This window comes from Phoxinus phoxinus (genome assembly GCF_949152265.1).
Source record: "Phoxinus phoxinus genome assembly, chromosome: 19".
Taxonomy (NCBI): domain Eukaryota; kingdom Metazoa; phylum Chordata; class Actinopteri; order Cypriniformes; family Leuciscidae; genus Phoxinus; species Phoxinus phoxinus.
Window position 1 is genome coordinate 13,894,505 of NC_136894.1, and position 27,798 is coordinate 13,922,302.

General features: G+C 37.0%; 1 protein-coding gene across 2 annotated transcripts in view; it reads right to left on the minus strand.

The window, feature by feature from the left end:
* Positions 1 to 27,798, minus strand: part of kcng2 (potassium voltage-gated channel, subfamily G, member 2) — a 35,507-nt gene that overhangs the window by 3,300 nt on the left and 4,409 nt on the right. The window contains exon 2 of one of the 2 annotated variants that reach the window (XM_079590879.1): positions 20,519 to 21,399. In XM_079590879.1, coding sequence (XP_079447005.1) covers positions 20,519 to 21,322 — 804 coding nt within the window. In that variant the 5' untranslated portion in view covers positions 21,323 to 21,399. Of the gene's footprint in view, positions 1 to 20,518; positions 21,451 to 27,798 lie in introns of those variants that run through there. The other variant, XM_079590880.1, reaches the window with a different exon arrangement.

The following is a 27,798-nucleotide window of genomic DNA, read 5'->3' on the forward strand; positions in this document are numbered from 1 at the left end:
AGAATAAATATTCTAATATAACCTAAGAGATTTCTATTCATCCATCGGAAGTCTAGATAATCAAAACTTTCAAGCACCAAGTATAGTTCATAAAGGAATCATAGAAAAGTAACCTATTTGTAGTCCAGTAATTTTAAGCCAAAATGGGGGTCAATCTAGAACAAATTGCAACAGAAGCAAACTCAACTGATGTTGTATCCTCAATATGTCCTGAGTGAGGGGGAAAAAAAGCCCAGAAGAATCCCATTAGTTTTGGGAAAAAAAACAAATATCGCCTATTCAAACGCCTATTCATTCTTTTTCTCACGTGAATAGGGTAAAACTTTTAACCTTTAGATATCACCATGAAAATTACTGTTCATTACTTGCATCAATACAAATTGTTCGAAATTGTTCGTTAACATGCTGATTTGCATAAATACCACAACAGATCTAAACATTGTGTATAGCCAGGTGAAAATGTCTTGTTGAATCTTGTTGACATATAACAGTAAAATACTTATTGTTAAGGCCTGAATGGAACCCATTTAGGTTACCCATGAGCATAATACATAGAGGCAGGAAGAAGTACTTTAAACAGCCTTTATTAATTATTATTGCAGAGATGGGGTTTGGGGCTGGGTCCGTGGGACTGTTTCTGGGGGTTCACTTTTTTATTTTACCTACCTTTTGTCTTCTGCATTCTCCTTACCCTTGTTCTTCCCTCAGACTCATCCCCCAGAAACAGTCCCACGGACCCAGCCCCAAACCCCATCTCTGCAATAATAATGTTTAATACACTCAATAACCAATACTGGTTTAAAGTATTTCTTCCTGCCTCTATGTATTATGCTCATGGGTAGCCTGAATGGGTTCCATTCATACCTTAACATTAAGTCTTTTACTGTTATATGTCAACAAGATTCAACAAGACATTTTCACCTTGCTATACCCAATGTTTAGATCTGTTCTGGTATTTATGCAAATTAGCGCATACATGATTAATTATGCTTCGTTTTCCCATGTTAACAAACTATTTCAAAAAATGTGTAATACATTGTTTGATTGTCTTGATGCAAGTAATGAACAGTAATTTTCATGGTGATATCTAAAGGTTAAAATTTTTACCCTATATTCACGTGAGAAAAATAATGAATAGGCGTATAATTAGGATATATTTGGGTCTTTTTCTAAAATTTCCCCTAATGGGATTATTCGGGGCTTTTTTTTCCTTACTCAGAACATATTGAGAATACAAAATCAGTTGAGTTTGCTTCTGTTGCAATTTGTTCAACCTTTTTTCATAAAATTACTGATTGACTCCAGTGGTTTAATAAAAATGTAATGAAGTGATTTACATATTGATATCTTTAGTTTGTCCGAAGACAAACAAAAGTCTATCAGGTTTGGAATGACATGAGGGTTAGTAAATGATGACAGAATTTTAGGGTGAACTCTCCCTTTAACTAACAAAAGCCAGTTCCATAATGACATCATCTTTTACGAAGTAACATCATTTTGACCAGAGCATGTTTCTGAAAAGAATTTCTTAAATTATAACACAAGCTTTTTTTAATAAAAAATTATAGAATTCAAAAGCTATTGCATAACTTCAGTGACTTGTAATTACTTGACAAGAGTCCACTTGAAGTCTGCAGCTGAGGCATTGCATTTAATTTCATAAATACTCTTGAGTCTAAGAAACATTCTACTTTCTAATTTTTAATCATAAAGACAAAAACAAATGTTCCATGAATGCTCAAGGTTCTTAGAAACCAGAAAGATTTAATAACATTTTTAACACACTGAATATACTTTGAAAAGCAGTGAAGGTCATCAGTAAATGTGTGAGAGAAAATGGAACTACAGTGAATGTGCCCAGAACCGGCAACCCACCAGTGTCAGGACAAAAAGAAAATTAACCCCCTGATTTTACTTGGTCAATTTAGACCCGACCCCCCCCCCCCAAAAAAAAAAAAATATTGAATTTTTACAAATTTTTACTTCACTGGAATGGTATGAAACTTGTTGATTTTTGCGGCACCTGCTATGTGATTACAAAAAAATGGTGTTCTTGGTTTCGAAAAGCTAAATGGTCGTAAAAAATAAATAAATAAATTGTCACATTCGCGGTTAAAAATTACCGCCATTGGAAATGACTGCCACAATGCAAAAAATAAAGCACACAGCAGTAGAGGTGAAACTCTAAAACATCAAAAGTGCAAAAAAGACATACCCACTCTGGATATAAGTATACACACTTATACTGTACAGTACACACACACACACACACACACACAGACAGGAGTTTGAGGCTATTTACCAGTAAGTTGATCCAGAAGAGGTTGAAATCAGATCAAAACCAGATGAATCGAGTTCTGATTCCTGGATTCCTGTTCATTTTTGTTAAATTTTTTATTGAATTCTGATGTTTGAATTAAATTATGGGTAACAAAAAGCTTTCTCTATATTCTGGTTTGACTGTAATCGTGATGAAAAAAACACTTCAAATCAAGATTTAAAAAAATTTCAACTTTGCCAAAAAAATAGTTTTTGATCATCTCTAAATATACAGGTGCTGGTCATATAATTAGAATGTCATGATTTATTTCAAGAATTCAACTTAACAGGTGAAAGTAATATATTATATAGACTCATTACATGTAAAGTGAGATATTTCAAGCCTTTATTTTTTATAATTTTGATGATTATGGCTTACAGCTTATGAAACCCACAAAATCAAAATCCCAGAAAATTTGAATATTACATGAAATCACACAGTAATTACACAGTAATACCATGGTCATTGAACCAGGTTTTGGTTCTTTTGGCAGTGTGCGCAGGTGCAAATCCTGCTGGAAAATGAAGAAAGCATGAAGTGCTCTGAAAATGTCCTGGTAGACGACTGCATTGACTCTGGATTTAATAAAGCACAGTGGACCAAAGTCCCTATTTTAACGATCTGAAACACAAGTATTCTCCAATTTTATGGCAATTTCCCGGGATCAACGCGCTGTGTGAAAGGGGCTCTAGTGAGAGTGGGGAAATTCAAATCCAACACCTGCACAATCAGCACGGGTGCCTCGCAGGGATGTGGGCTTTCCCCACGGCTCTTCCCCCTGTACACGAACAAGACAGCTGGCTGTCTGGTGCAGTCATTACAAACAGGAGCTGAACACACTTTAAAACAGTGGAGATGATTGTGGCCTCCACCCCAGCATTAGCCCCACTCACCATCATGGCAGCAGTGGAGTCATTTAGGTTGCTGGGCATACCATCTCTCAGGACCTGAAGTGGGAAAATCATATTTGCTCTATTGCTAAAAAGGCAGAAGAAGTTCAACCTGCCACAGGAGCTTCTGATGCAGTTCTACTCTGCAGTCACTGAGAGTGTCCTCTGCACTTTCATAACTGTCTGGTTTGGCTCAGCTACAAAATCAGAGGATTATTGGTGCTCCCCTGCCTACCTTCCAAGAACTGTATACATCCAGAGTGAGGAAAAGGGCTCAGAATATCACTCTGGATCCCTCACATCCAAGTCACTTTCTCTTTGAACTGTTGGCACCCGGTCGACGCTACAAAGCACGGAAGAGCACAAGAAAAGTTGTTCCCCCAGGCTATCTACATATAAAGTGTGTTTTTAACATCATTTTAAAAATATTTTATATAGAAATAAATGGTCCATAATTTAAATATAAATATTGTTTCATAACACAAAATAACAGATATTGAAGAAAAAACATTGAAATTTAAAGGATAATTCCGGTATTTAACACCTTGAGTCTATATTGTAGTTTGTTTTGGATGAACAAGAGTGGTGGACAACATTTTTTTGACAATGGTTCCTCTCTCGAGTTTTTGACTATAAAAGAATTGGCCATGGACCCATTTAACATTGGAGTCAATGGGCATGTCCGAAAATGTAATTAAAACAACCTTTAACATTAGTTTTCGAAACTGTGCAACTCACCCAGTGATTAGTGATGTTAGTTGATGTTCCAGAAACAAAAAGTGTTGCGAAAAACAGTTTCTGTCGTGTTTTATTCGTCATTTTGTAAAATCCCATTGAATTCTGTTGAAGGACTGAGTGCTCGTTAATATAAATGCGCTACCGGAAACTGAAAGGGGGCTGTTTACATTTGGTCGATGTAATCTTTTTGCTCGCTTCCGTTTCTCATAAGGCTAGCGAGCAGAGCAACTGTGCTCCGGGAGAGTCAGCGAAATAAACAAACAAAACCTTGAAAATATTGAAAGACGTGACCACTGACCAGTGCAATATGAAGTTGAACTCGACTGTGACCGTGAGTGTCCCGCGAGACATAAACATCGGTTATCGCCATCAAGTGGTCGTGAGTGTGCTAACGCTTCAGATTCAAATATTGAGTGGAAGTTACACGGTTGTGAAGTGTCTGAAAAAATAGTTCCACTATAGCAAAATAAACGGTTTGGAATCATATATTGCGACGATATATTGTTTATAATCATCAACGAACACCACTAACCACTCGGTGAGTTTAACAGTTTTGTAAACGAACATTATTGGCTGTTTTAATGACATTTTCGGACATGCCCATTGACTCCAATGTTAAATGGGTCCATGGCCAATTCTATTATAGTCAAAAACTCGAGAGAGGAACCATTGTCAAAAAAATGTTGTCCACCACTCTTGTTCATCCAAAACAAACTACAATATAGACTCAAGGTGTTAAATACCGGAATTATCCTTTAAACATTGTTGACCACGAACAACATGAGTGTGACTCCCAAATGAACAATACCGAAGGGTTTATATATCTCTAAAGGAGTTATAATTCTACAACATGAAGCAATAATATACATGCACAGAAATCTAGCCTGAATAGACGGCTGGAGAGAGGAAAGGCTTTAAGCCTTAAATTTGCCCAAAGGCATCTTACTCCACAATTTAGATTAGTCTGTCTTCAGTGCTACATGCTAAAACACACAACACAATAGACTGAGAACACCCCCTCAATGAAGAGCAGCGCTGGCACACATGTGTCTATGCGGCAGGACTGAAAAATGGGGGGAAATTGTAGAGGGAGGCTTAAAAGGCTTTAAAAAATGGCCCAGAAAATGACCGGTTGAGCAACAGTGGAATGACGTTATAACCTTATAACTTACCCAAATTACTGCCAGCAGTTTCCACTTTCAAGTATTAATATAAAGTGGCCACAAAAATGTGGAGACTTTTTGGATATTTAAAATGTCTAAATGTCATTGCATTAAATACAAAATACTAAATCAAGTGGCATCTGCAAACAAATGCTGTTAACGGTTTTCTCACAACTTCAATTTGACGATGACTTCTAATCAGCTGGTGTGTTTTTAAGTGGATGTATTAGATCAGGTTACCTCAAACTGCTTGTGGTATTTTTTGCAAATAGGTTTGAAATTTTTGTTATATAATGCATTTCTATATGTTATATAATGCAATTCATGCATTTTAAAATGTGGCTTTAAGGGATAATTCACCCAGAAATGAAGTCTGTAATTTATCACCCTCAAGTATTTTTGACTCTCCCATTCCTGTTGAACACTAAATTAGATATTTAGTTATTTTTTTTCCCATATAGTGGAAGTAACACTCTAAAAAATGCTGGGTTGTTTCAACCCAAATTTGGGTCAGATATGGACAAACCCAACCGTCGGGTTAACATTTTTAAATAAAAAATTTAACCCAGCGGCTGGGTTTGTCCATATTTGACCCAAATTTGGGTTGAAACAACCCAGCATTTTTTAGGGTGAAATGGGGTCCAAGTTTATTTAGATGAGTTATCTCAAGTCTTGCCTTTTTCGTGTGGTGCTTTTATTACCACTCTTTCTTTTTCGGTGCTATAAATGAAGGCACAAAAGTACATAAAATTCATGTGGATATAAACAAAATGTGTCTGGATGTTTTAGAGTTACTGTTAAGTACGGATGTTAGTCATTTTAGATTACCGGTATTATATATGTACAACATTTGCAAATATTCTCATGGTTTTATTTTCTAAAACAAAATTTTGAAAATTCCACAAGGTGCATATTTATTAAAGCCATCACAGCTACAGAATCATCAGTCTAGACGTATATAGCAAACACTGATATCAGAACCCTGTCTCGATTTTTTTAAAAATTATGATTAAATATAATAATGTCTCTGCAACATCTGTAAAGTTACAGAGTATAATCTGATGTCTATTTTATAATGCTAATTAACAGAAATGCATATGCCACATATGCGACTAACCCTTTGCAATTTAATAACTTATTCATATGATATTACTGACACAGATACTGCAAACTGATTAGTGTATCAAACTGACATTTCTGCTTAATGGTCATGTCAAGAATTACACAGCAGACCTTAAAGTCATACTTGAGCTGTTTGACGCATGATGCTGTTTCTGAGGGAACAGACTTGTACAATCCTGCAGGCCATGTTTAATTACAAATTACTCTGGGGGAAAAAATAATCAATCCACTCTGAAGCCCTGATTGAAATGTATTAATGAGCTTCATCCAGACAAATATGTTTTCCCGTCACAGATCAGGCAGGCAGTTTAGAAAACTATTTCTAATTTATAAAAGGTTTCATTTTCCTTACGAGCCCTGCATGATCCCCGGCTTCCTCTAAAACAATCAGGTTTTGCATGCAGTTAATGAACTGCATTAATATTTAAAGGTATAATTAAATGTGATTATTGCCTAATAATGAAAAGAGTTGATGAAGAGAATTAGTTGTTATTCGTGGAGTTTCCCCAAGGTAAAGTGCATAGTTTAAATTTGCCATATTTATATGACATTTTACACAAAATGAGATTCTTAGCAGAACGTCCATGTTGCTTGTTTCCATACAATGAAAGTGAATAGCTGGATATTTCATCATGAAAGTGGTCCATATGATTATATTTCAAGTCTTCTGAAGCAATATGATGGCTTTGAGTGGTGATCAGACTGAAATTTGAGTCTAAAATCTTGAAAGCTTCATGTGGTCACCATTCACTTTCATTGTGTGAAAAAGATTAACAGAACACACATTCTTCTGGCTAACTTTATGTTCCACAAAAGAAAGTCAAAGAAAGTTCGGAGGGGTGGTTCAATTATAACAATATATAACAATACACTGAAAAAAATAAGTAAAATTTACTTAAAATATATACGTGCAAACACTTGACTAAGAAAAAATTATAAAATTTCACATATGAATTAAGGTAACTCTACTTAACAAAGTTAAGTAAGATTAACAAAGAAAATAAGTAATTTCAACTTTGCCAGTAAAAGTTTGAGTAATATCTATTTAGTTTGAGCTTCCTTTGCAATATATTTCACTTAAACAATATTACATTGACACACATTTAAAGAATATACTTTACTTAGAAACATCCAAATAGAGAACTCATTACTTGGTACACAATACACAATGACGGTAACATTTGATGGATGTGTCATTTTGAGTAGAAAATGAACTCTAAAAAATGCCAAGTTACAAATCCTAACAACAAAAGCAATGATAAAACAGTGTAAATACACCTGGAAATCAGTGAAAAATCAACCTCATTAATTATTCAAGGCCCAGTGCATGATGGGAACACCAGTATCAGAAAAGTTTAGTAATTTTACTTAATTTTATAATGTTGTACGCTTTTATTTCTACATGTCGTTTTTTAAATTATTGCCTAGTTCGAAAATTACATCGTTTTTTTCTGTAGTATTTACTTCACCACAAAATCATTTTTATCAGTGTTGGAAAGGCATGGATAAGTTTTACTGTGTACATAATATGTACATGTATATAGGGGAATGTTCTCATACAGAAGTGCTTTTACTCTGAGTTTCCTCCAGGCACATTTGGCACGTAATTTGGCCAAATCAGAAATCTGTAATTCAATGTGTATTTGTGTTTCTTATATTTTCCATTTTTTCCATTTACATTGTGTTCTGTCCAAAGATATTATGTTATGTCTATTTTGTTTTTGTAGTGTTTAATTAAATGTGTGCGTGCGTGCGTGCAGGGATAGGTTTAGGGGATAAAATATACCATTTCTACAGTATAAAAATCATTATGTCTATGGAAAGTCCACATAAAACATGAAAACACATGTGTGTGTGCGTGTGTGTGTGTGTGTGTTAATTAATTTACAATCCATTAGGTCAATTCTCTGAAATGCTCTTATGTGGTTTTATTGTTTTGCTTTGATGGGAAGCTTTTTGGACGAGTGCTAGGGCTTGTTTTTCCTCTTTTGCGCAGTAATTCAAATTAAAACCAGACAATTACCCATTTGAGCGAACACAGAGCCCTGATCCGCTCTAAGCTCAAGACATGGCTTAATCACGCTGCAGGATGAGCTGCCATCATTCAACAAGACTGATCGGAAATACGCTGATCCAGCATTTTCCCCAACAAATAGAGGGAAAGACGCCTGTATGCATTTCATCAATATTATTTAGCATATGTTCAGTTAATTCACTTCACTGAGAGATTTACTAGCTCACCTATCTCTCCCCCATACAATAACAGTTGTGGATCATAAGCACAGAAAGTTTGCCAAACCAGGTACCAACTATCAAAAAAATTGCAATCTACAGTACATAAGCAACACCGGGCTAGTTGTCACTTATCTAAAAAATATATTTTTGCTATAGCTGTTGGTTATTATAAGCACATCAAAACTGACATACATTCAGACAACAGTCAACTTTATAATGAAGATCAATTTTATGAACTTCTCAGGATTTTTTATATAAATATTAGATTAGATTAGATTAGATTAGCCTTTATTGTCTCCTGACAGAGAAATTCATCTTGGGCATTCGAGATAACAGATGCAACACAATATACATAACACATAACATGATTTACCTACACATAATTTACCTACACACCACATTTACAAAATAAAAAAAGATCAGTTAAAATGTGCTAAAAATTCTGGATAAATAACAATTATGTATTGAATACAATTTAAATACATATTGTGTAATATGGCTTATAATACTTATTCTTTTAAATGTGTCTGTGGTTTCTATTGTGACCATTTTACCCTGTTATAGGTTGACATTTGTTAAATAACCTGTAACTTTTTCTTTGGTTATATATATATTTTTAGGTAGGCCTATCTGTACAAAACAAAAAGAGAAATATTCACTGGAGTAAAAGTCCCAGTACCACCTACACGTCAGTTAACTGTGTTGTAAGACAGTAACAATGAATCAAATGCAGTTTTAGTAAGAGTAGGCTATTATTTTTTAGTAGAAGTAAGAGCTTGGCCCTGCAGTGTTTTAATAACTGTTATTCACCATACAGCGGAAAAAAATCACATGACCCTCTCACATTCCCCACGCTTTCTGAAGCCTGTCATCTACAGAACTCAAAGAGCTGCCTGCTAACAGCTTCTTTGGATTTCATTTCCAAATTTCAAGTGAATTTGCACACTGCCTTTGCTTTTAATTTGTTATGAATAAAGACTTTTTGCATAAATTGAAGTCATCTAGCTTGTCAGTGTGTCGCTGAACCCTGATATCTGAAAGTCTGCATTCATATGGATTTGTACTAGAGATGCTTCCCTGTGCTGGAAATCCATCTGAGTACATGTCTTTGCTGGAGAAACTATGTGTATTCTAGTAACCTCAAGGATAATCAGTTCATAAAAAGGTAACTGAAGTCAGTTTTTGTAATTAATTTAGCAGACCTATCCCTATTGAAGAACATAAACCTAAACATAAAATGAACACACATCCCTTTTTCTCAAGAGATTTCTTGAAAAGTTCACAAAAGTCTGCCATCAGTGTGAAAATGGGATAAATCTAAAAGTGGTCATCAACCAAAATCTAGATGTATAAAATTCAGAAAAAACACCAACATCTAAGGATAGGCTAGGACTCTCTTGCATAGACCTTATTCACAGCAGCGCCATCTTTGATTTTAAACGAATGAAAGTATGACTGTGATGGATAGATTTGGATTGTTCTAATGAAGAAACACTGCAGAAATATATTTTCAAGACATTTCAGTAGACAAAAACTTCAAGACAACATGAACTGTGGAAAATTATAAGTGAGCTAGTAGCTGTATACGGCTTTTTACAGCGGATGCCATTGAAAATATGGTCCATCCCTCACAGCCTCGGTTCCTTTCATACATGTCATGGCGCTGCTCTGAATAAGGTCTATTGGCTAAGATTAGTGTTTATGAGTCCACTATCAGACAAACAATGAATATGAATGGTGTGCATGGCAGGATGGCAAGGAGGAAGCCAATGCTCTCCAAAAACAACATGGCTCCCATCTAAAGCTTGTCAGAGAACCAGAAGACTGTTGGAAGAATGTTTTTTTTGCACAAATTAGTCCAACATAACACTTCTTAGTTTAAACAATACATTTACATTTAGTGAAAAAGGATACTGGAAACAGCAACATAAAAGTGTCAAAAAAGACAAATATTGAATGGTCCCAAACTAAATGATCTCCAAAAGCAATATTCTGAAATGCGTGTACAATACAATGACGATCAACTTTCCAAGATTCTTGCCATTTTGAAAGGCAATGTCATGTACATTTGATGACCCAATCTTTAAATAAAGTTTCAAATAACAGTCAATCTAGTTACAAAGCTATGAATAATAGCATAGCATTTTAACTGCGTTTCCTAAATTGATCAAAGTGGTCAAACAAATATGCTCACCCTTACAATGTGCTGCTGGTGAGATTGACTTTATAATTGTTTCATTTAAATGTTGTATCGAATTCACAATTATAAAAGTTTTTACAGTCCCAATCTGCTTTGGTACTGTTGGTTGCGTAACTGTTCTCAGGATGAAATGCCTTCTGTCCATCATCAGTTTATTTCCTTCTAAATCGGGCAGCAATTCGGCAATCATCTTTGACTTTCTCTCCTTCTCTCAGTCAGGGTCAAATGTTTCCAGTGCTCTTCTGTCTGAGTGTGTGGGCACGTCTGAGTGCTTCAGCTGGATTTTGGAGCTCCAATCCAACAGCACATAATTGGCCTGTCCTATAGTTGCCGACGGCTTTGATATATTAACTGTAAAACCCTATACAGCTGAGCGACAGGAGCCATTTTATCATCTAGCTTTAATGATATTATCAATATTTTTTTAATTTTCACCATACATGACTGCTTCACTTGTGTCATTCTGTCAATATTCATTTCGAATCACATGAGATCAAAATGTTTTGTGAGACCTTCTGTCCTCCTTTCTCCCACTGGACCCTCAAGCTTAGTCCCAGCAGCTGCAAGACATCATAACTCAGGGTCAAGTGCTCTGTTAGATGCTATATAGACTGACAGTGACAACTATGATATTGCCCTCATCTCTTTGTCAGAGCTTGCTCAGGATCTCAGAGGGGCATTAGAGCTGATGGATGGGACAAGTTGCCTGTGTGTGTGTGTGTGTGTGTGTGTGTGTGTGTGTGTGTGTGTGTGTGTGTGTGTGTGTGTGTGTGTGTGTGTGTGTGTGTGTGTGTGTGTGTGTGTGTGTGTGTGTGTGTGTGTGTGTGTGTGTGTGTGTGTGTGTGTGTGTGTGTGTGTGTGTGTGTGTGTGTGTGTGTGTGTGTGTGTGTGTGTGTAAAATCATTCTTTTTGTCAATAACTGTTTATGTCTTAAAGTCAATCATTTGATCCCTTAAAACTCATCTTTGATCATCAAAACGACATATTTAAACGTTTTTTTTCCTGTGAATAATGCCTTAAAATAGCTTGAATGTAACTCTACACCCTTGCTTCATTTAGTATATGTGGATTCATGAATATGCAAATTAGCCACGCCTCCACTCGCTCACACCAGCTCACTGATTCACTCGGCCAACTTACTGAGGTAAACGCTGCACGATGGTATTGCTCTTTACAACGTCGGACACATAACAGTATGGTGATTAATTCAATTAATATGATTAGCCTTTTCTTGACGATGTTATCAAACAGCTAATAATGTGTTGCTATGTTACACAAACCATGTTCCTGTTTGCCATCTCAGTCAGTCTTCTAACAATCATCCCAAACGCTTTGAATAACTCAGAACGTCTGTGGAGAAAGGCATATAGTTCATCTTAACATTGTAATATACATCATAAACCCGCTATATTGTTAAATGTACCCGAAATGTATTGTTCATATCAACTGAAAATATATCAGGATAACCTGGCTTCTCTCGAGGCTTTGCTGTTAATGATATGCTACAGGCGACGTGATTGGTTACAAGGTAGTTTGTGACGTCAGAACCACCAACGATTTCAAACCGCGTTTTTGAGACTGTCTTTGGTTCACTGCAGTTTTATGGAGAAAATACTCAGCAATGGTTTGTCTTAAAGCATATTAAAAACAGCACATTGACATATAAACAACATTAAAAGCTTGATTTTCACCACAGGGGGACTAACACTTGCAAAACTAGGTTGCACTCAGAGATCACTACAAATTGCATAATGAATGATTATGATATCATACATGCAGTGGGGTCAAAAATACTTTTTTAATACATTTTCCCAAACTAAAGCATCTCCTAAAGCAAAATTATGAAATGCTTCTAGAATACAAGCACATTCACATAAACATTTACATAACGAATGTTTATGACAATCCTGACCTGTGATTGGTGTACATTATATATATATATATATATATATATATATATATATATATATATATATATATATATATATATACACTGCGTTTTAAATGATTTTCTTCAATATTTCTCGAGGAAAGGAGTTTCCCCACTGCGTATAGCTACACAATACGAAGTGACCGTTCTCGAAAGGGAACTTGACATTACAAAAATGCACTGTTTTAAAGTGTACTTCAGTGTGTTAAAAATATTGTCATGAAAGTGTACTTTCTTAAAGTATCCTTTAGTGGCCTTCTATTTCATCCATATTATATTATCTGCAAATACAGTTTAAAAAAAAAACTTTTTAAGATGTGAAGTACGCTGTGTACATGTGCACTTCTGTTTGACAAGGGCCACTGCATCTGTGAAATAATCATTCATCATCGTCTCCCGTGCGAGAAAAGCAACTCACAGAACTCATCAAGTGTTTTCTCTTTTCAGTCTGTCTCCGAGTTGCTCAACTAATTCTCTAATTGAGGCATTTTAGTGCATCCACAAACTCATTATAGATAACAGCAGGTTTCCTCAGAGGCCACAGATAATGTGTCTGTGTGATAATGTAATTGTTTGCTGTTGTATAATGTATGAATTGAGAGTTAGGTCAGGCTTTGAGTTGAGTTTGTACACTTATTGTGTCTGAGATTATAGCCTCAAATGCTACATTACCCTATGGCAAACGGACTTCCCACCAAGTTGTTTATCAGTTCCTAGGCTGCTCTCATTTGACATGATTACAAAGTGCACTTTTATCCAAAATAATAGCTTTTTATTTTTAAGATTTGAATCACATTCAACAGAATTAAGTGCACTTCTTTTTCACAAGGGTTTGCTCTTTTTCCAAAGATGCTTTTAAATGTTTGTTAGGTGATTATTAATATTGGACTTATGGCAGTACAGTGGTTATACAGTATATTAGCCATTTTCAGACATGAAGACACAATCTCTCTCAGTCATATGCCTCTCAGTCAGACCCATAGGTTAATACGAAACAAGTGTGTGTGTTCATTGTAAGGATAAAATGCCACCACAAGGATAGCAATACCAGATATCTTTGACTTTGTGTGGATATTTTTTGGTCCTAATGAGGAAATCAGCTTATATATTATATGATGTTTTTTGAAAATGTAAAAATGGAACATGGAAACCCAACGTGTGTGTGTGTTTCCTGGTAAACCCTATACATCATGGGGACAAAATGTCCCCACAAAGATGGCAATATCAGAAATGTGGAAATTTTTTCCATGAGGAAAACAGCATATAAATCGTACTAAATTATGTTTTTTTTTTTTATTGTAACAATGCAGAAGGTTTTCTGTGATTAGGTAGGTTTAGGGCATAGAATATACAGTTTGTACAGTATAAAAATCATTATGTCTATTGATAGTTCCCCTAAAACATAAAAACATGGTGACTATGCATGTGTTCACATGAATATTCATGTCTGTTACAGTGTGTGTGTGTGTGTGTGTGTGTGTGTGTGTGTGTGTGTGTGTGTGTGTGTGTGTGTGTGTGTGTGTGTGTGTGTGTGTGTGTGTGTGTGTGTGTGTGTGTGTGTGTGTGTGTGTGTGTGTGCGGAGGGTTCCGGAGCAGAATTCATTGCTGGCAGTGATTGATTGTCTCTTTGAAGATAAAGAGCTCCCTGGATTCCTCCTGCTGTTCTTCAGTGTGGCCCTTTGATTGTGGAAGACACCTCTCTCTCTCTTTCTCTCTCTCTTTCTCTCTCTCTCTCTCACTTCGCTTCAATTTCCACCGTCTTTATTGATGTCATGCGGAGGCCTGTGCTCCAGTACACAAACACTCTTAACTTGGAATGGTTGAGAAGTGCTACGACAAGCCCTGGGAATAGGATTATCAATGTTGTTGTTGAGTTTTCCCTTCAACTCTAATTACATCTGATGTTAATATTATCACTAATAGTCAAGGCATTTCAGATATAGGCTCGTATAACTGGTGTTATTACACGTCTTGGCTTGATTAGCACATTATATATAGTGTATTTGAAGTTCACTGAAGATAATAAATTCTCTTCTACTGTTGCAGTTTTAATGAATTTCACGAGGTCACATTTACATATAATCAGATTGAGTAAAGGTTATGCGTATTTGGCGTGCTGTCCGAGGGGAGGGCTCCGAGCCCATGTACTCCACCCATCCCAGGTTGGGATAGGAATAGTTATGAGTGAGGTGATGGGGTGGTGGAGGGATGCTGGAAAACTGTCGTGGGACAGAGGTAAGTCTGCTGTATATATACCTCCTGTCACGCTAATTGAGTTGATTAACTGAATGTGCTCCTCCTGTGCTAATTAGGTTGATTATATGACCGTGATCCTCACGAACTTTGTTAATAAAACATCATTAAATATTAAACCGCTTAGGAAAATAAGCTCCTTGTAATACAGACCAAAAAGCAAAGATAAAAAAAACTTTCAATGAATGTGTGCTGGGAACAGATTTTGATGTTTTTGTGGGGTTTAGGGCGAATATAATAGTGTGCTATATATAAAAGCAACAGAAGTCTCCATCATAATATAAGCTCTAAAGTTATAATGTGGCATTGCATGCTTCATAGGTAAGGCAATCCCAAAATGCACTGAGAAAAACTAAGAACCACAAGCTGAGTCAAAAATAAATCCAAGATGATGGATGAAGTGGGAGACTTATACTGTACATGTATTTAATACGCTTATTCAAAATTCTAGTATTATTGATACTGTAAAAAAGTTTGTTACACTTTATTTTAACCCTTTCATGCATAGAGGTCCCCCTCTTTGAAAAATGTGTAAAAAATAAAATAAAATAATGAATGCATGAAAGGGTTAAGGGTCATTGTTATAGTGTAATTATATAAGCAACTACTCAGTAATATTATTTAATAACATGTAGGTTTAGGGTTAGGGTTAGTTGTTGTAATTATGCATAATTTACTCTGTAATAAAATACATGTAACATGCATAACTGTAAAAATAAATTGTTGCCATAAGTTTGAAATAAAATGTAATTTTACAGAGTATTTGTGTGTATTTTTTGTGTAATTCCAGAAACGAGACATGCTGATCATTAGCTTAGCATGATGCTAACACCAAACTCTATTTAAATCAGCCATGATTTGAGTTGTTGCTTATGTAAAGTATTTCAAATCTGAAACATATGTGACTCTATCTATGTTAGGATGTGTCCATAGAAGTTTTGTGTGTTAGTGTGTGTACTGTGTATCTATAGTTTGAGGAAACTATAAATCTGATTTTGTCCCAGAAACAGAGCTTACTAAATCTGACAAAACCTCCCTATTCAAGGACATTCTAAATTATTAAATCTTTTCTAAATAAAGAAATACTTTTGTTTAGCAGTCTACAATTCCAGTGTTCTTTTAGGGGCTCGGATAGTCCCTGAAAGTGACAACAACTCTCATTGGAAATGTCTTCAATTGCTAAACTGATTCATAAATAAAGAAAACACTGATGTTTAAAAGCCTGAAATGTTAGTGTTTTAGGGGTTGATTTGGTCAATAGTAATTATAATTAGCTTTAAACAATAGAAGTCACTGAGATGTCCTCAGGAATACAATGAAACAAAGTTGTGTTAATGATGAGTGTTGGCGTGTATGTGTGAGTGAGTGAGTAAGCACATGTGTGTTAGTGATAGAGGAACAGCTGCCAGGCTTTTACAATAGTTCTGTGGAATATGGCTAATTTGGTATTCATGAGATTGGGCCCTGGACTTGAGATGCTGTCCCCCAGGCTGTCATGCCTGTTTCTGTCCAAAAAAAAATCATTCTACACAGTCTAGCTACTGAGACTCTCTTTCACACACACACACACACACACACACACACACACACACACACACACACACACACACACACACACACACACACACACACACACACACACACACACACACACACACACACACACACACACACACACACACACACACACACACACACACACACACACACACACACACACACACACACACACACACACACACACACAATGCTGTAAAGCAAGATGGTAAAGAGCTATGGAAAACCCTTAATGAAATAATGGGGAGGCGGACATCTGGAAGGGCTTCCTATGTGGAGTCAGAAGGCAAGTTTTTGACCAAACCATCTGATATAGCGAATTATTTTAATGATTTTTATATAAATAAGGTACATGCCTTAAGGCAGAATATGGACAATATTGATTCTAATTACCTAAAGTTCATAAATGATGATGTGATGTTAAATAAAAGTTGCACTTTCCAGTTTAATGGTGTAGAGGAGCAGGAAGTAAGAAAGTTGTTGAAGTCCCTGCCCGAACACAGCTCAGTGGGTACTGACATGCTGGACAGTAAAGTACTTGGCTTGGCAGCTGATTATGTTTGCGGTCCGTTATGTCAAATATTAAATGCCTGTTTAATGAAAGGAGTTTTTCCCACTATTTGGAAAAAAGGTAAAATTATTCCCTTACCTAAAGATGGGAGACTAGCACTTACTGGGAAGAACAGTAGACCTATTACTATTTTACCAGTTCTTAGTAAGCTGATGGAGAGAATAGTTCATGCACAAGTACAGGAATACTTTGAATCAAATGGCTTGAACACAGATTTCCAACATGCTTATAGACATAACCATTCAACTTGTTCTGCCCTCACAGTAATGACAGATGACTGGCTAAAGGAAATGGATAATTTAAAGATGACTGGTGCTGTTTTACTTGATTTTAGTGCGGCATTTGATGTCATAGATCACAATTTACTCATTGGTAAACTAGAATGCTATGGATTTAGTCCAACTGCCATTGATTTTATGAAGAGTTATCTTACATGTAGGACGCAACAGGTCTACTATACTGGCAGCTGGTCTCATTCTAAGGTTTTGGACTGCGGGGTCCCGCAAGGGAGCTGCCTGGGACCACTTTTATATTCCATCTTCACAAATGATTTGCCATCAGTTTTGTGTAAAGCAACTGTACAAATGTATGCTGATGATTCCACATTGTATTATGCTGCAAAAACTGTCAGTGAACTGGATTATGTTTTGTCAGCTGAGTTAAATATGGTTTCTGATTGGATAAAACAAAATAAGTTGGTGCTGAATATCTCAAAAACCAAATCAATTATCTTCGGATCGAGTCATAAATTGTCATTAATACCAAAGATGAATTTGAACTTGTCTGGAGAACCTATAGAACAGTTAGATAAAGTAAAATTACTGGGCACAATAGTGGATAGTCACCTATTATGGGTAGAACATATTAATATCATCGTGAAGAAGATGGGTAGTGGTATTGCTATAGTGAGGAAATGTCTTTCTTATGTCCCTACACACATTGTTGAGCAGGTGGCCAAATCTTTAATTTTATGCCATTTGGATTATTGTGCCCCCGTATGGTCATCTATATCTAAAGGTCAACTAAAGAAATTACAAACAGTCCAAAACAGAGCGGCCAGGTTGGTTTTACATTGTCCCATTAGTACAAATATTATTAGTATGCACTGTCAGCTCTCATGGTTAATGGTGGAGAAAAGGCTGGTTTTTAATACCACTAAGTTTTTTAGAAACATTGTCTTTTCTTCTCAACCATTTATTTTATATAACCAAATTGTTAGGTGTGATCAGGTACATTCACATTTGACTAGGTCTGCAAATGATGGCCTGATGATGTTACCATGCCCAACATCAAATGCTTTAAAAAAAACTGTTATTTATCGCGCCATCACTCATTGGAATAATTGCCCATTGAATATACGAAAAATTAATGGCAAAGACTCTTTTAGGTACCATCTAAGAATGCATTTTTTAAAATTGTAAGGAAAGGACCTATTTACTTTATGAGTGTAATAATGGTTGTATTGAATTGTTTAAATTAATTTATGATGTGGTAATGATGTTTATAATTTTGTGCTGTTTTTGTCTTGACATTGTTGTGATTTTATTTTTATTTTTTTGTGGACCCCAGGAAGACTAGCTTGTTTACTTTGGTGACAGCTAATGGGGATCCTTTTTACAATAAACAATAAACACACACACACACACACACACACACACACACACGCACACACACACGCACGCACGCACGCACACACGCACGCACGCACGCACGCACGCACGCACGCACGCACGGGGGCATAGAGTAATGACAAATAAAAATCGCTTGTTAATACCACTAACAAGGCTCAAAATAGCCCCACACTAACACGGTAGCATAATGAGGGTCCCTACCTTCAAACCGAAGCATTGAGAACTTTGACAGTGTCCAGACAGTTTAATAAGAAGATATTTTATACATACAGTCAACTTCACGTATACAAGCAGAAGCCATCTTTGAAAAACAGACTCGATCAGTCAATCAACGAAACGCTGATCTAAATGCGCTGGACCATATGAGATTCTACACAGTTCAGCGCATTTGGATCGGCGTTTCGTTGATCGACTGATCGAGTCTGTTTAGGTTATAGCGTTATAGGCTGAACTGTTTTTAGAGATAAAACTATTTACATTCGATAATCATGAAAACAAATCTCAGATAACAATGTGTAATTAGACCAAAGGTTAATTTTGCGCTGGAGTTCTCCTTTAAGTGAAAAGTTCATGTAAGTTCACTGAAGTCTGCATCAAAATTTGATGTCCAGTATAATTCTCTACAGTTTAACGTTTAAAAGGATAGTTCACCCATTAATGAACATCCAGGCATCATGCCATTCCAAATCCATTTGATTTTCCTTCTTGCATAGAACAACAAAATGAGACATTTTAAAGAATGTACTGGTTGTTCATTTTCCAAGCAATGAATCAGTATTGAAGCTTTCAACCATCAAAAAGTGTAATAAAATGAGCGTATGAGCCCAACATATATTTTAATATATCATCTATATCTTTATGGCGTCCTAACTTCTGTTTAGACTGTTCACAGTCCAAAACCAGTCAAAACTTTTTGGAAGACTCCTGAAACTAACCATGTGTGACTCTGAGGTTGACAGAAACTATAAGTGAGTGGGACATGTCTGTTTTTCACCATATATGTCAATGCAACCCACACCTTTGGAGCTATGCAAGATTTCATTCCTTAGCCACACACACACACACACACACACACACACACACACACACACACACACACACACACACACACACACACACACACACACACACACACACACACACACACACACACACACACACACACACACACACACACACACACACACACACACAAAAATGAAATAAAAATAAAAAATGCATAAGACCCCACACTGACCCCAATTTAGACATTTAAAAGGTATAGTCCACCCAGAAATAAAAATGATTTCGTCATTTACTTTTTAAAAAAATAATCCATCTCCATATAATGCAAGTGTATGGGACCTCCCAATTTGATGCTTAAAAAAACACACACTTCCAGTCAACTTTCAAACGCCGTCATCAGGATTTTGAGAAGAGTAATGTGAATGCTTGACAGCATGCTGACATTCATGACAAGCAAACGTATATATATATATATATATATATATATATATATATATATATATGTGTGTGTGTATTGTTATAGTAGCTATCATTTAGCTTCAGAAGACATTGATAAACTGGGGACGTATGGATTAGTCATGTTCACTTTGTGTGTTTTTTGAAGCCTCAACTTTGAGGGATCTATTCACTTGCATGATATGGATTATTTTTTTAAAAATCTTTGTTTGTGTTCTTCTGGTGTAAGAAAGTCATATACATGTGGGTAAGCAAATGATGAAAGAATTTTTGTATCCCTTTAAGCTACCCTTAAAAAAATCAATATGTATTGCCTGAAAATATTTTTAAGGATGTTTAGATAACTGGAAAATTAGACAAAAATACTGAAGAATAAAAAAAGTAATTTTTTTCAGTGTGACTTGAGTCACACAAGCCCTAGTCTGCATCATGTAAGTGTACACTCACCCTCTCCTCCTCCTCCCTCATGTCAGGCATGGTGCTGACACACAGTGTAACCGCCGTGATGGCCACAAACACCACCGAGAGGCAGGCAAAGATCTTCCCAGGAATCCCAGAGTGAGGGTTCTCCACCATGTCTCTGAGGCTGTGCATGCACCCCGCCAGACGACCCTCCTCTGGGCCCCCGACACCCGGCGCCTCCTCATACGACTGGGGTGAGGTCAGCTCGACCTCCTCCTCCTCCTGCCGGAGCCTCTGCCGCTGCTCCTCCTGCCGAAGACGCAGTTTTCTCAAGCAACACCACTCCAGGCTGGCCTCCTCCACACCCCAATACAACAGCTCCTCCTGAAAGGACAACACGCACATCTCCCGCAGAAGACGGAGTTTCCCGGCCGCCAGGAACGTAACGATGGAGCGGAAGGCGCTGGGGCTTCGGTCGAAGAAGAACTCATTGCAGTGCGCGTCGTAGTCATCACATAGGTCGAGGATTTCCTCGGCATTGCTGCAGCTACGTAACTTCCCCAGGCGCGTCAGTGGGAATTCCTCAAGAGTGGACCATGGTATGCGATAACGGATGCCGCCCACATTGATGATGGCGATCCGGTCAGCTAAAACACCCTCGTCTGCTCCAGCCCCTCGATTCCGGTGAACCTCGTCCTCCTGCACGCCGGGCTTGCGCTGAATTTGCACACGTTTGTAGAACAAACCCTTTTTGCTGCTGATTTCATGGGGGTTCTCCACAGTTTTAAAGTGGAAGGAGGTAAACTGATGATCAGTGCTGCCTGCTAGGAAAGCCACCTCTTGGTACATCTCTGCCACGTGGCTGTGCAGGTCGTACACTCCACAAATACACAGTCTACCAGGTCACGGCGGTCATCATGGCGGAGCTTTGAGAGATAAAAGAGGCAGATATTAATAATGAAGACGCTATAGTTCCTGCTCCAGGGTGCAGGAAAATAAATGTGTTTCTACTGCGTCTGCCGGCCAAGCTTTGATAACTCTTTCAGTTATTTAGACTTTTTCCCTGAATGTCTGAGTTAGAAACATTTCTGTCACTTGATGGAGTTGAAGTTCTTTGCGACTGTCGACATTGGCTTGCTTAGGAACACAAAACATTCAATAATATTATTGTTTTGACTGCGCTGACACTATTAGATGAGAACAAAACTTGAACTGAATTGAGCTGGATGATAACAACACTATTTCAGTGCTGCTTTATAGCGGATTCGAATTTGTTTCATAATTGGCAAATTTTGCACTGTTACACTGTTATTGAACTGAACTGAATCAACATTGAACTCACTTACAGTGAATAATGCACTATTTTCTTCTGAACTGAATCAACACCGAACTGTCTTCAGCTAAATAATACTACTATTGTCTTTACTGCAGAATAGAATTATGTTTGCATCATTGATCATCACTTTCCTGTTTATCCCTGTATTCTTTTTTCAGATGTTTAATGTCCCCCTTTATGTTTAAAATCACCCTTGCAGACCCTATAAGCCACAAAAACAACAACATTATGAGACACAACACAATCAGAGCTAGACATACCACAAGGGGACTGTGCACAACTTCAATTGTGTTGTGTCTTAAAGGAATATATCTGGTTGTTATTTTTCCCTGTGTAATTACAATTAATATGGACTAGTCCTTTCAAGCTTCAAAAACGGACACAAAAGAACTGTGCTTGAGGTATATTCCATGTCTTCTGAAGCCATATAAAAGCTTTGTGAGGATCAGAATAAAATGAATCGTTATTCAGTCACGATAATGACAGCCACATTAGCACCCATTATTTTATGTGCACTTGTAGTGTACTTCAAATCTTTAAGTTTACACCTGTATAAGAGTACACCTTCATGACTGTTTCTTAACACACTTTAAAATTATGTCTTTGACAGAAAACTTTACGTACACAAGTAGGCCTACACTTATTTTAACGTGTTGACTAACAGACTAATGTATTTGAATATAACTTAAGTGTAACTATTGTGTGTTATTTATGCCCGGTTCACTATCACATTTTGTCTTAAAAGTCTTAAAGTATTAGTTCACTTTCAAAAAAAATTGTGCTGATAATTTATTCACCTCGATGTCATACAAGATCTCCATGTCTTTCTTTCTTTAGTCGAAAAGAATTTAAGGTTTTTGAGGAAAACATTCCAGGCTTTTTCTACACAGAATGGACTTCAATGGCAACCATCTATCCCGATGTTCAAAAGAAGGTTCAAATGTCCGTCTCAATGCAGCTTCAAAGCTTCTACACAATCCCAGTCAGGAAATAAGGGTCTTATCTAGCAAAACAATCGGTCATTTAATTTTTTTTTTTACATTTATATACTTTTTAACCACAATTGTTCGTCTTGTGCTGGTCTGTGACGTGCTACGCATTACGTAATCACGTTGGAAAGGTCACGTTCACGTCATCTATATGTTATTTGTCTGTGTACTCCGGATCAAAAAAGTAGGGAAGGCCGAAAAACTCCATCTCATTTTCTCCTCCAACTTCAAAATCGTCCGACATCTTTGTTTTAATTTATTTTTATTTTTCGTGACCTTTCCAACGTGATGACGTACTACGTGGCACGTTGCAGACCAGCACAAGACAAACAATTGTGGTTAAAAAGTATATACATTTATTTATTTTTTTAGAAAATGACCGATCGTTTCGCTAGATAATACCCCTATTTCTCGACTGGGATCGTGTAGAGACTTTGAAGCTGCATTGAGACGGACATTTGAATCTTCTTTTGAACATTGGGATAGATGGTTGCCATTGAAGTCCATTCTGTATAGAAAAAGCCTGGAATGTTTTCCTCAAAAACCTTAATTTCTTTTTCGACTGAAGAAAGACATGGACATCTTGGATGCGATGACATCGGGGTGAGTAAATTATCAGCAATTTTTTTTAAAAAGTGAACTAATCCTTTAAGCCTAGTCCTAGACTAAAATGCATGTTTGAGCTGTTTTACCGTAACTGAAAGCAACTTGCACTGACATATCTTAAAATTGGTCAGTGCCGATGTTTTGTCTCAAGATGCAAACCAAAAAAATGTTTTTCTCTCCAGGGCACGTTTATAAAAGTTACTTAAATTCCCTAATTGACCTATGACTAAGCCACGCCCCCAAACGCGATGAGCCAATCACAGTGCGCATAGCTACCCCAATACACTCGGACATTCTCTGCTTCCACGTCCATTGAAATGCATTGCAGTTAGTCACTTTTCATTCATTTTTATGTTTTTTCTTGTAATTTTAAGTTTAAAATCGTCAAACGGTGTGCATGGGGTACATGCAACTCCGACACTAGGTATCCCGAGAGGCTGGTTGACGGTGTGTATTTTTTACCCTTTCCCAAGCCACATCTCAACCGAGATAAGTGTCTGCTCTGGATTAAGTTATGCGGTAGACCACAACACCAACTAAACGTAGGTAAATTTAACAAGGATGTCTACATCTGTTCTAAGGAAAGTCAACAATGTATTTGAACGTTATCTTTAACATCTCTAACGTAACGTTAGGCTAAAATTAGCCTAACATTAGAAAACGGTAACGTTAGCTTCTAGCTGTATTGTACATCATGTCACTTAGCTTCATTAATGTATCTGTAAATAACCGAGATAACAAATGTTAGCAATGTTGTGCTGAACGATTCATGTAAATACTGTAACATCAAACTAACGGAGAGGTAGGCTACTCTCGGTAAAGATGGTAAAAAGGCTTGTCCTGGAAACGTATGCAACTTAGACCTGTACATATTTAATTTGATCATGAACCATTAATTACAATTGGGGAACTTCGAGATGATTTATAATCTTTCTGTCTCCAAAAATCATCAATTGCCTCCTGTGAAACGTCTCCTACTGTGACAGCTGGCATAGCGCCTGTCACCGAATGTTGACTGTTTGTCCAAGTGAGTGGAGGGGGCGTGGCTTAGCCATAGGTCAATTGAAAGGCCAACTCCTGGCTTAATCTAAGCCTCGTCTGTGAAACCAGGCCTTAAAGTTAATGTTTGGAAAATGTACTAAATTGCTTCCTTACTACAAATATATTTCAATACATGACATATAGGTTTCAAAATAAATTACATTAAAAGTATATTTTAGTTGACCATAATTTCTTGTCAGTACATTCAGCTTAATCATATTACAATGACAATAGAAACATATATAAAATGTCATACAAAAATGTTCTTGAGTCTTATTTAAAAAACACTTTCAGATAAATACATTTAAAATACATTTAAACTATAATACATTTTCATTTAATTGCAATTAATATGGAATTAAGTCTCTGAAAACATTAAATTTTGTTCGCATGCAAGTACATTCTTTTAAATGATATTATTTCCAGTTTTCTCTGCCCTGCTGAAGATTTTGAGTGAAAATGAGTACACTTTTGCACGGGTGCAAAATTTAGCCTTTCCAATCCATCATTCCATGAACTTTGGATTAAGAATAAGTAGCTTCAGCACGTTGACTGTCTCAAGGGGAAAATACTCAAAAATATGTAATGAACGCATAGAGGGAATAATATATTCGCCGTCTTTGTCTCCTAATACATCGCATTCTCCTGACTCTATATTTGCATATATATTTTTCCAAACAGTGAATATAGGTTCTTCCATCTGTCCCATGGCTTTGGAAGTCATAATTGCTCACGAGTCTCGGGATGCAGTAAATTCATGTCACAACACAAGTTGAATCCCAAAGCAGAGGAATTAATTATGATGTTTTCTTTTCTATTCATGGATAAGTTCCTAAATGAGCCATGTTCTCTACACAATGGCAGAGTAAGGTCCAATGCGCTCAAACGAACATGGGTGTACGGTAATTAGTGCAACTGCAATAAGAGATTTATGAAACAGACCTTCTCACGCCAGAGGATTCAATCTGTAATTCTGGGAAAAAGCCATCGGTCTCACAAAGGCTAGTCAGCCTTTTGTTAAATTAAAGCATGGTGTATTCAAACAGCATATCTGAGCAGAAAGGAATCTCAGACTGTCGTCTCGCTCGTTATATTTATTAAGACGTCAGAAATGAATAATGAAAGGCGGTGCTATCATGGTGAGTATTACTGAACTTCAAAAAGCAGCAGGCAGAATTTTAAAGCTCACTTCAATCAAATCAAGTTTTTATTCCAATCCCGATTTGAATTTAATTTATATTATAAATGAAATCTCTTTTAGAGTGACTCCTCTAAGTTATGATATAAGAAGCAATTAAAGAAACTTTGGAACGTCATACATGATTCTGTCTAGTCTGGGCTTTCATTTTATTGCTCAACATATTGCCTGAGCACCGAGGCCTCTGTCAATCCAAATGAATCAGTGTCTAACTGAAACATGCCATGTGTTACCGCTCAATGAGTCAATATATGACCCAGCATTTCCTGCATGAAGCTCATACTGTGAATGAGCTCAAACTGCACATAATGTGCCAGTTGAAGTAGGCACCAAGGCATTTTGAAAAATGCAAATGAGGCAGACTTTGCTCTTGTCCAAAGATGACACTGGGAAGCTACGTGTACGATGATGAATGATTTTTACTCAATATGTTTGAGGAAAGTAAAGCAATGTAGGTGAATGACAGATCTTTCCAACATCTGACTTTCATCAAAGCCCCTTTCACACAGAGATTCTGGAAAATACACGGATAAAGTGACCCGGGATTTGACCCGGGTTCGTTTGAAAATGGTTCATTCACACTGCCAGTGATTTGCCGGAATCAGAGAGCGCGTTCACACACAACCCGGGTATGTCCCGGATAGACGCGTGACGTTATGATGTGACGTATAAGGTACGCGTCGAAAAGCGGAAGTGTTTGCATTGCTTTGAACAACATGGCAGCTGATCAGGCATTCGGTCGTACACTAACGCATCACGTACCGTTCCACAAAGCTGGCGAACGATCTCAGCTTCGGCGCGGATTGCAAGGAGCTCTCGGGTCTCTGCTTCAGTCCAGTTTGCAGACATCTTTTCGTTCTTTCTTGTATCGATGACGAACACAAACTTTCTTCTAACAGAGTAACAGAGTCGCACGATAACTACGTCATTGCGAAGGCTCGTGCATCATCACTACGACACACCCCTTACGGCATTTGTCCTGGCTTTTGTTCACACAGCGCGCGTTCCGGGTCTGAACACGGCAATGTTACTAGGTCCCCAACCCGGCATCGATCCCGGCATTAAACCCGGGTCGTGTTTGCGTTCACACAGAAGGCGTTCCGGCAATTTGCCGGCAATTTGCCGGGTTCAAAGTGCTGTGTGAATGGGGCTCAAGTGAGCGCAGTACCAAACAAAGCAAAATGACTGATCCCAAACTTTTTGAACAGTATTGTATTGTAGTATAATACATATTATTTTATATAGTAATATAAATATTGTTTTATACAGCGGCATACATTATTGCATGTGTTATTTTACAGTAACTTGCAACTATTAATAGATTTATTATGATAATTTAATGCCATATGGCACATGGTAATTTATTTAGTAAAGTCCATAAAAATGGTACAACTTCACAGAAGTGGCGTTTTTCTGGTTCTGCCGGAAGTGCTGAGGACACTGCTTTATTAAAGCGAGGTCTGTGAATTATAGGGGGTAACAGAGAGGTCAAAAACTGAGAGAATGTCTGAACGAGTATTCACTTCTTCATGGCAGCTAGCGCTCAAAGGAGAAGCTCAAACTGCGGTGGCCTCTGAGGATCATTCTGTGATCAGACAGTTATGTCTCAATGCTTCTCTGAATTGAATGCAAGTCTCTCTCCCCAGACAGACTGTTTTTTTTCCTTGTGACAGTAAAGACATTTATAATGCAACAAAACATTTCTATTTCAAATAAATGCTGTTCTTTTTAACTTTCTATTCATCGGAAAATAGGTAGGACGGCATAAATCGGTAAAAATATGTAACACAGAACATATTTACATTTACATTTATGCATTTCACAGACACTTTTATCCAAAGCGACTTACATTGCATTTCAAGGTACACATTTTACAATCTTATTCGTTCTTGCTTTCCCTGGGAATCAAACCCATGACCTTGGCGTTGCAAGTGCCAACTCACTACTGTTTGAGCTACAGGAAAACATTTATATAATGTTATATAACTTTTCAACGATCATTAAACGTCCAAATGATTGCAGGGGAGTAATGGCTGCTTAAAATTCAGCTTTGCCATCACGGGAATAAAATATAAAATGCATTTTAAAATATATTACAATAGAAAACAGTTATTATATAGTTTTAACATTTTGCAATGTTACTGTTTTTACTGTC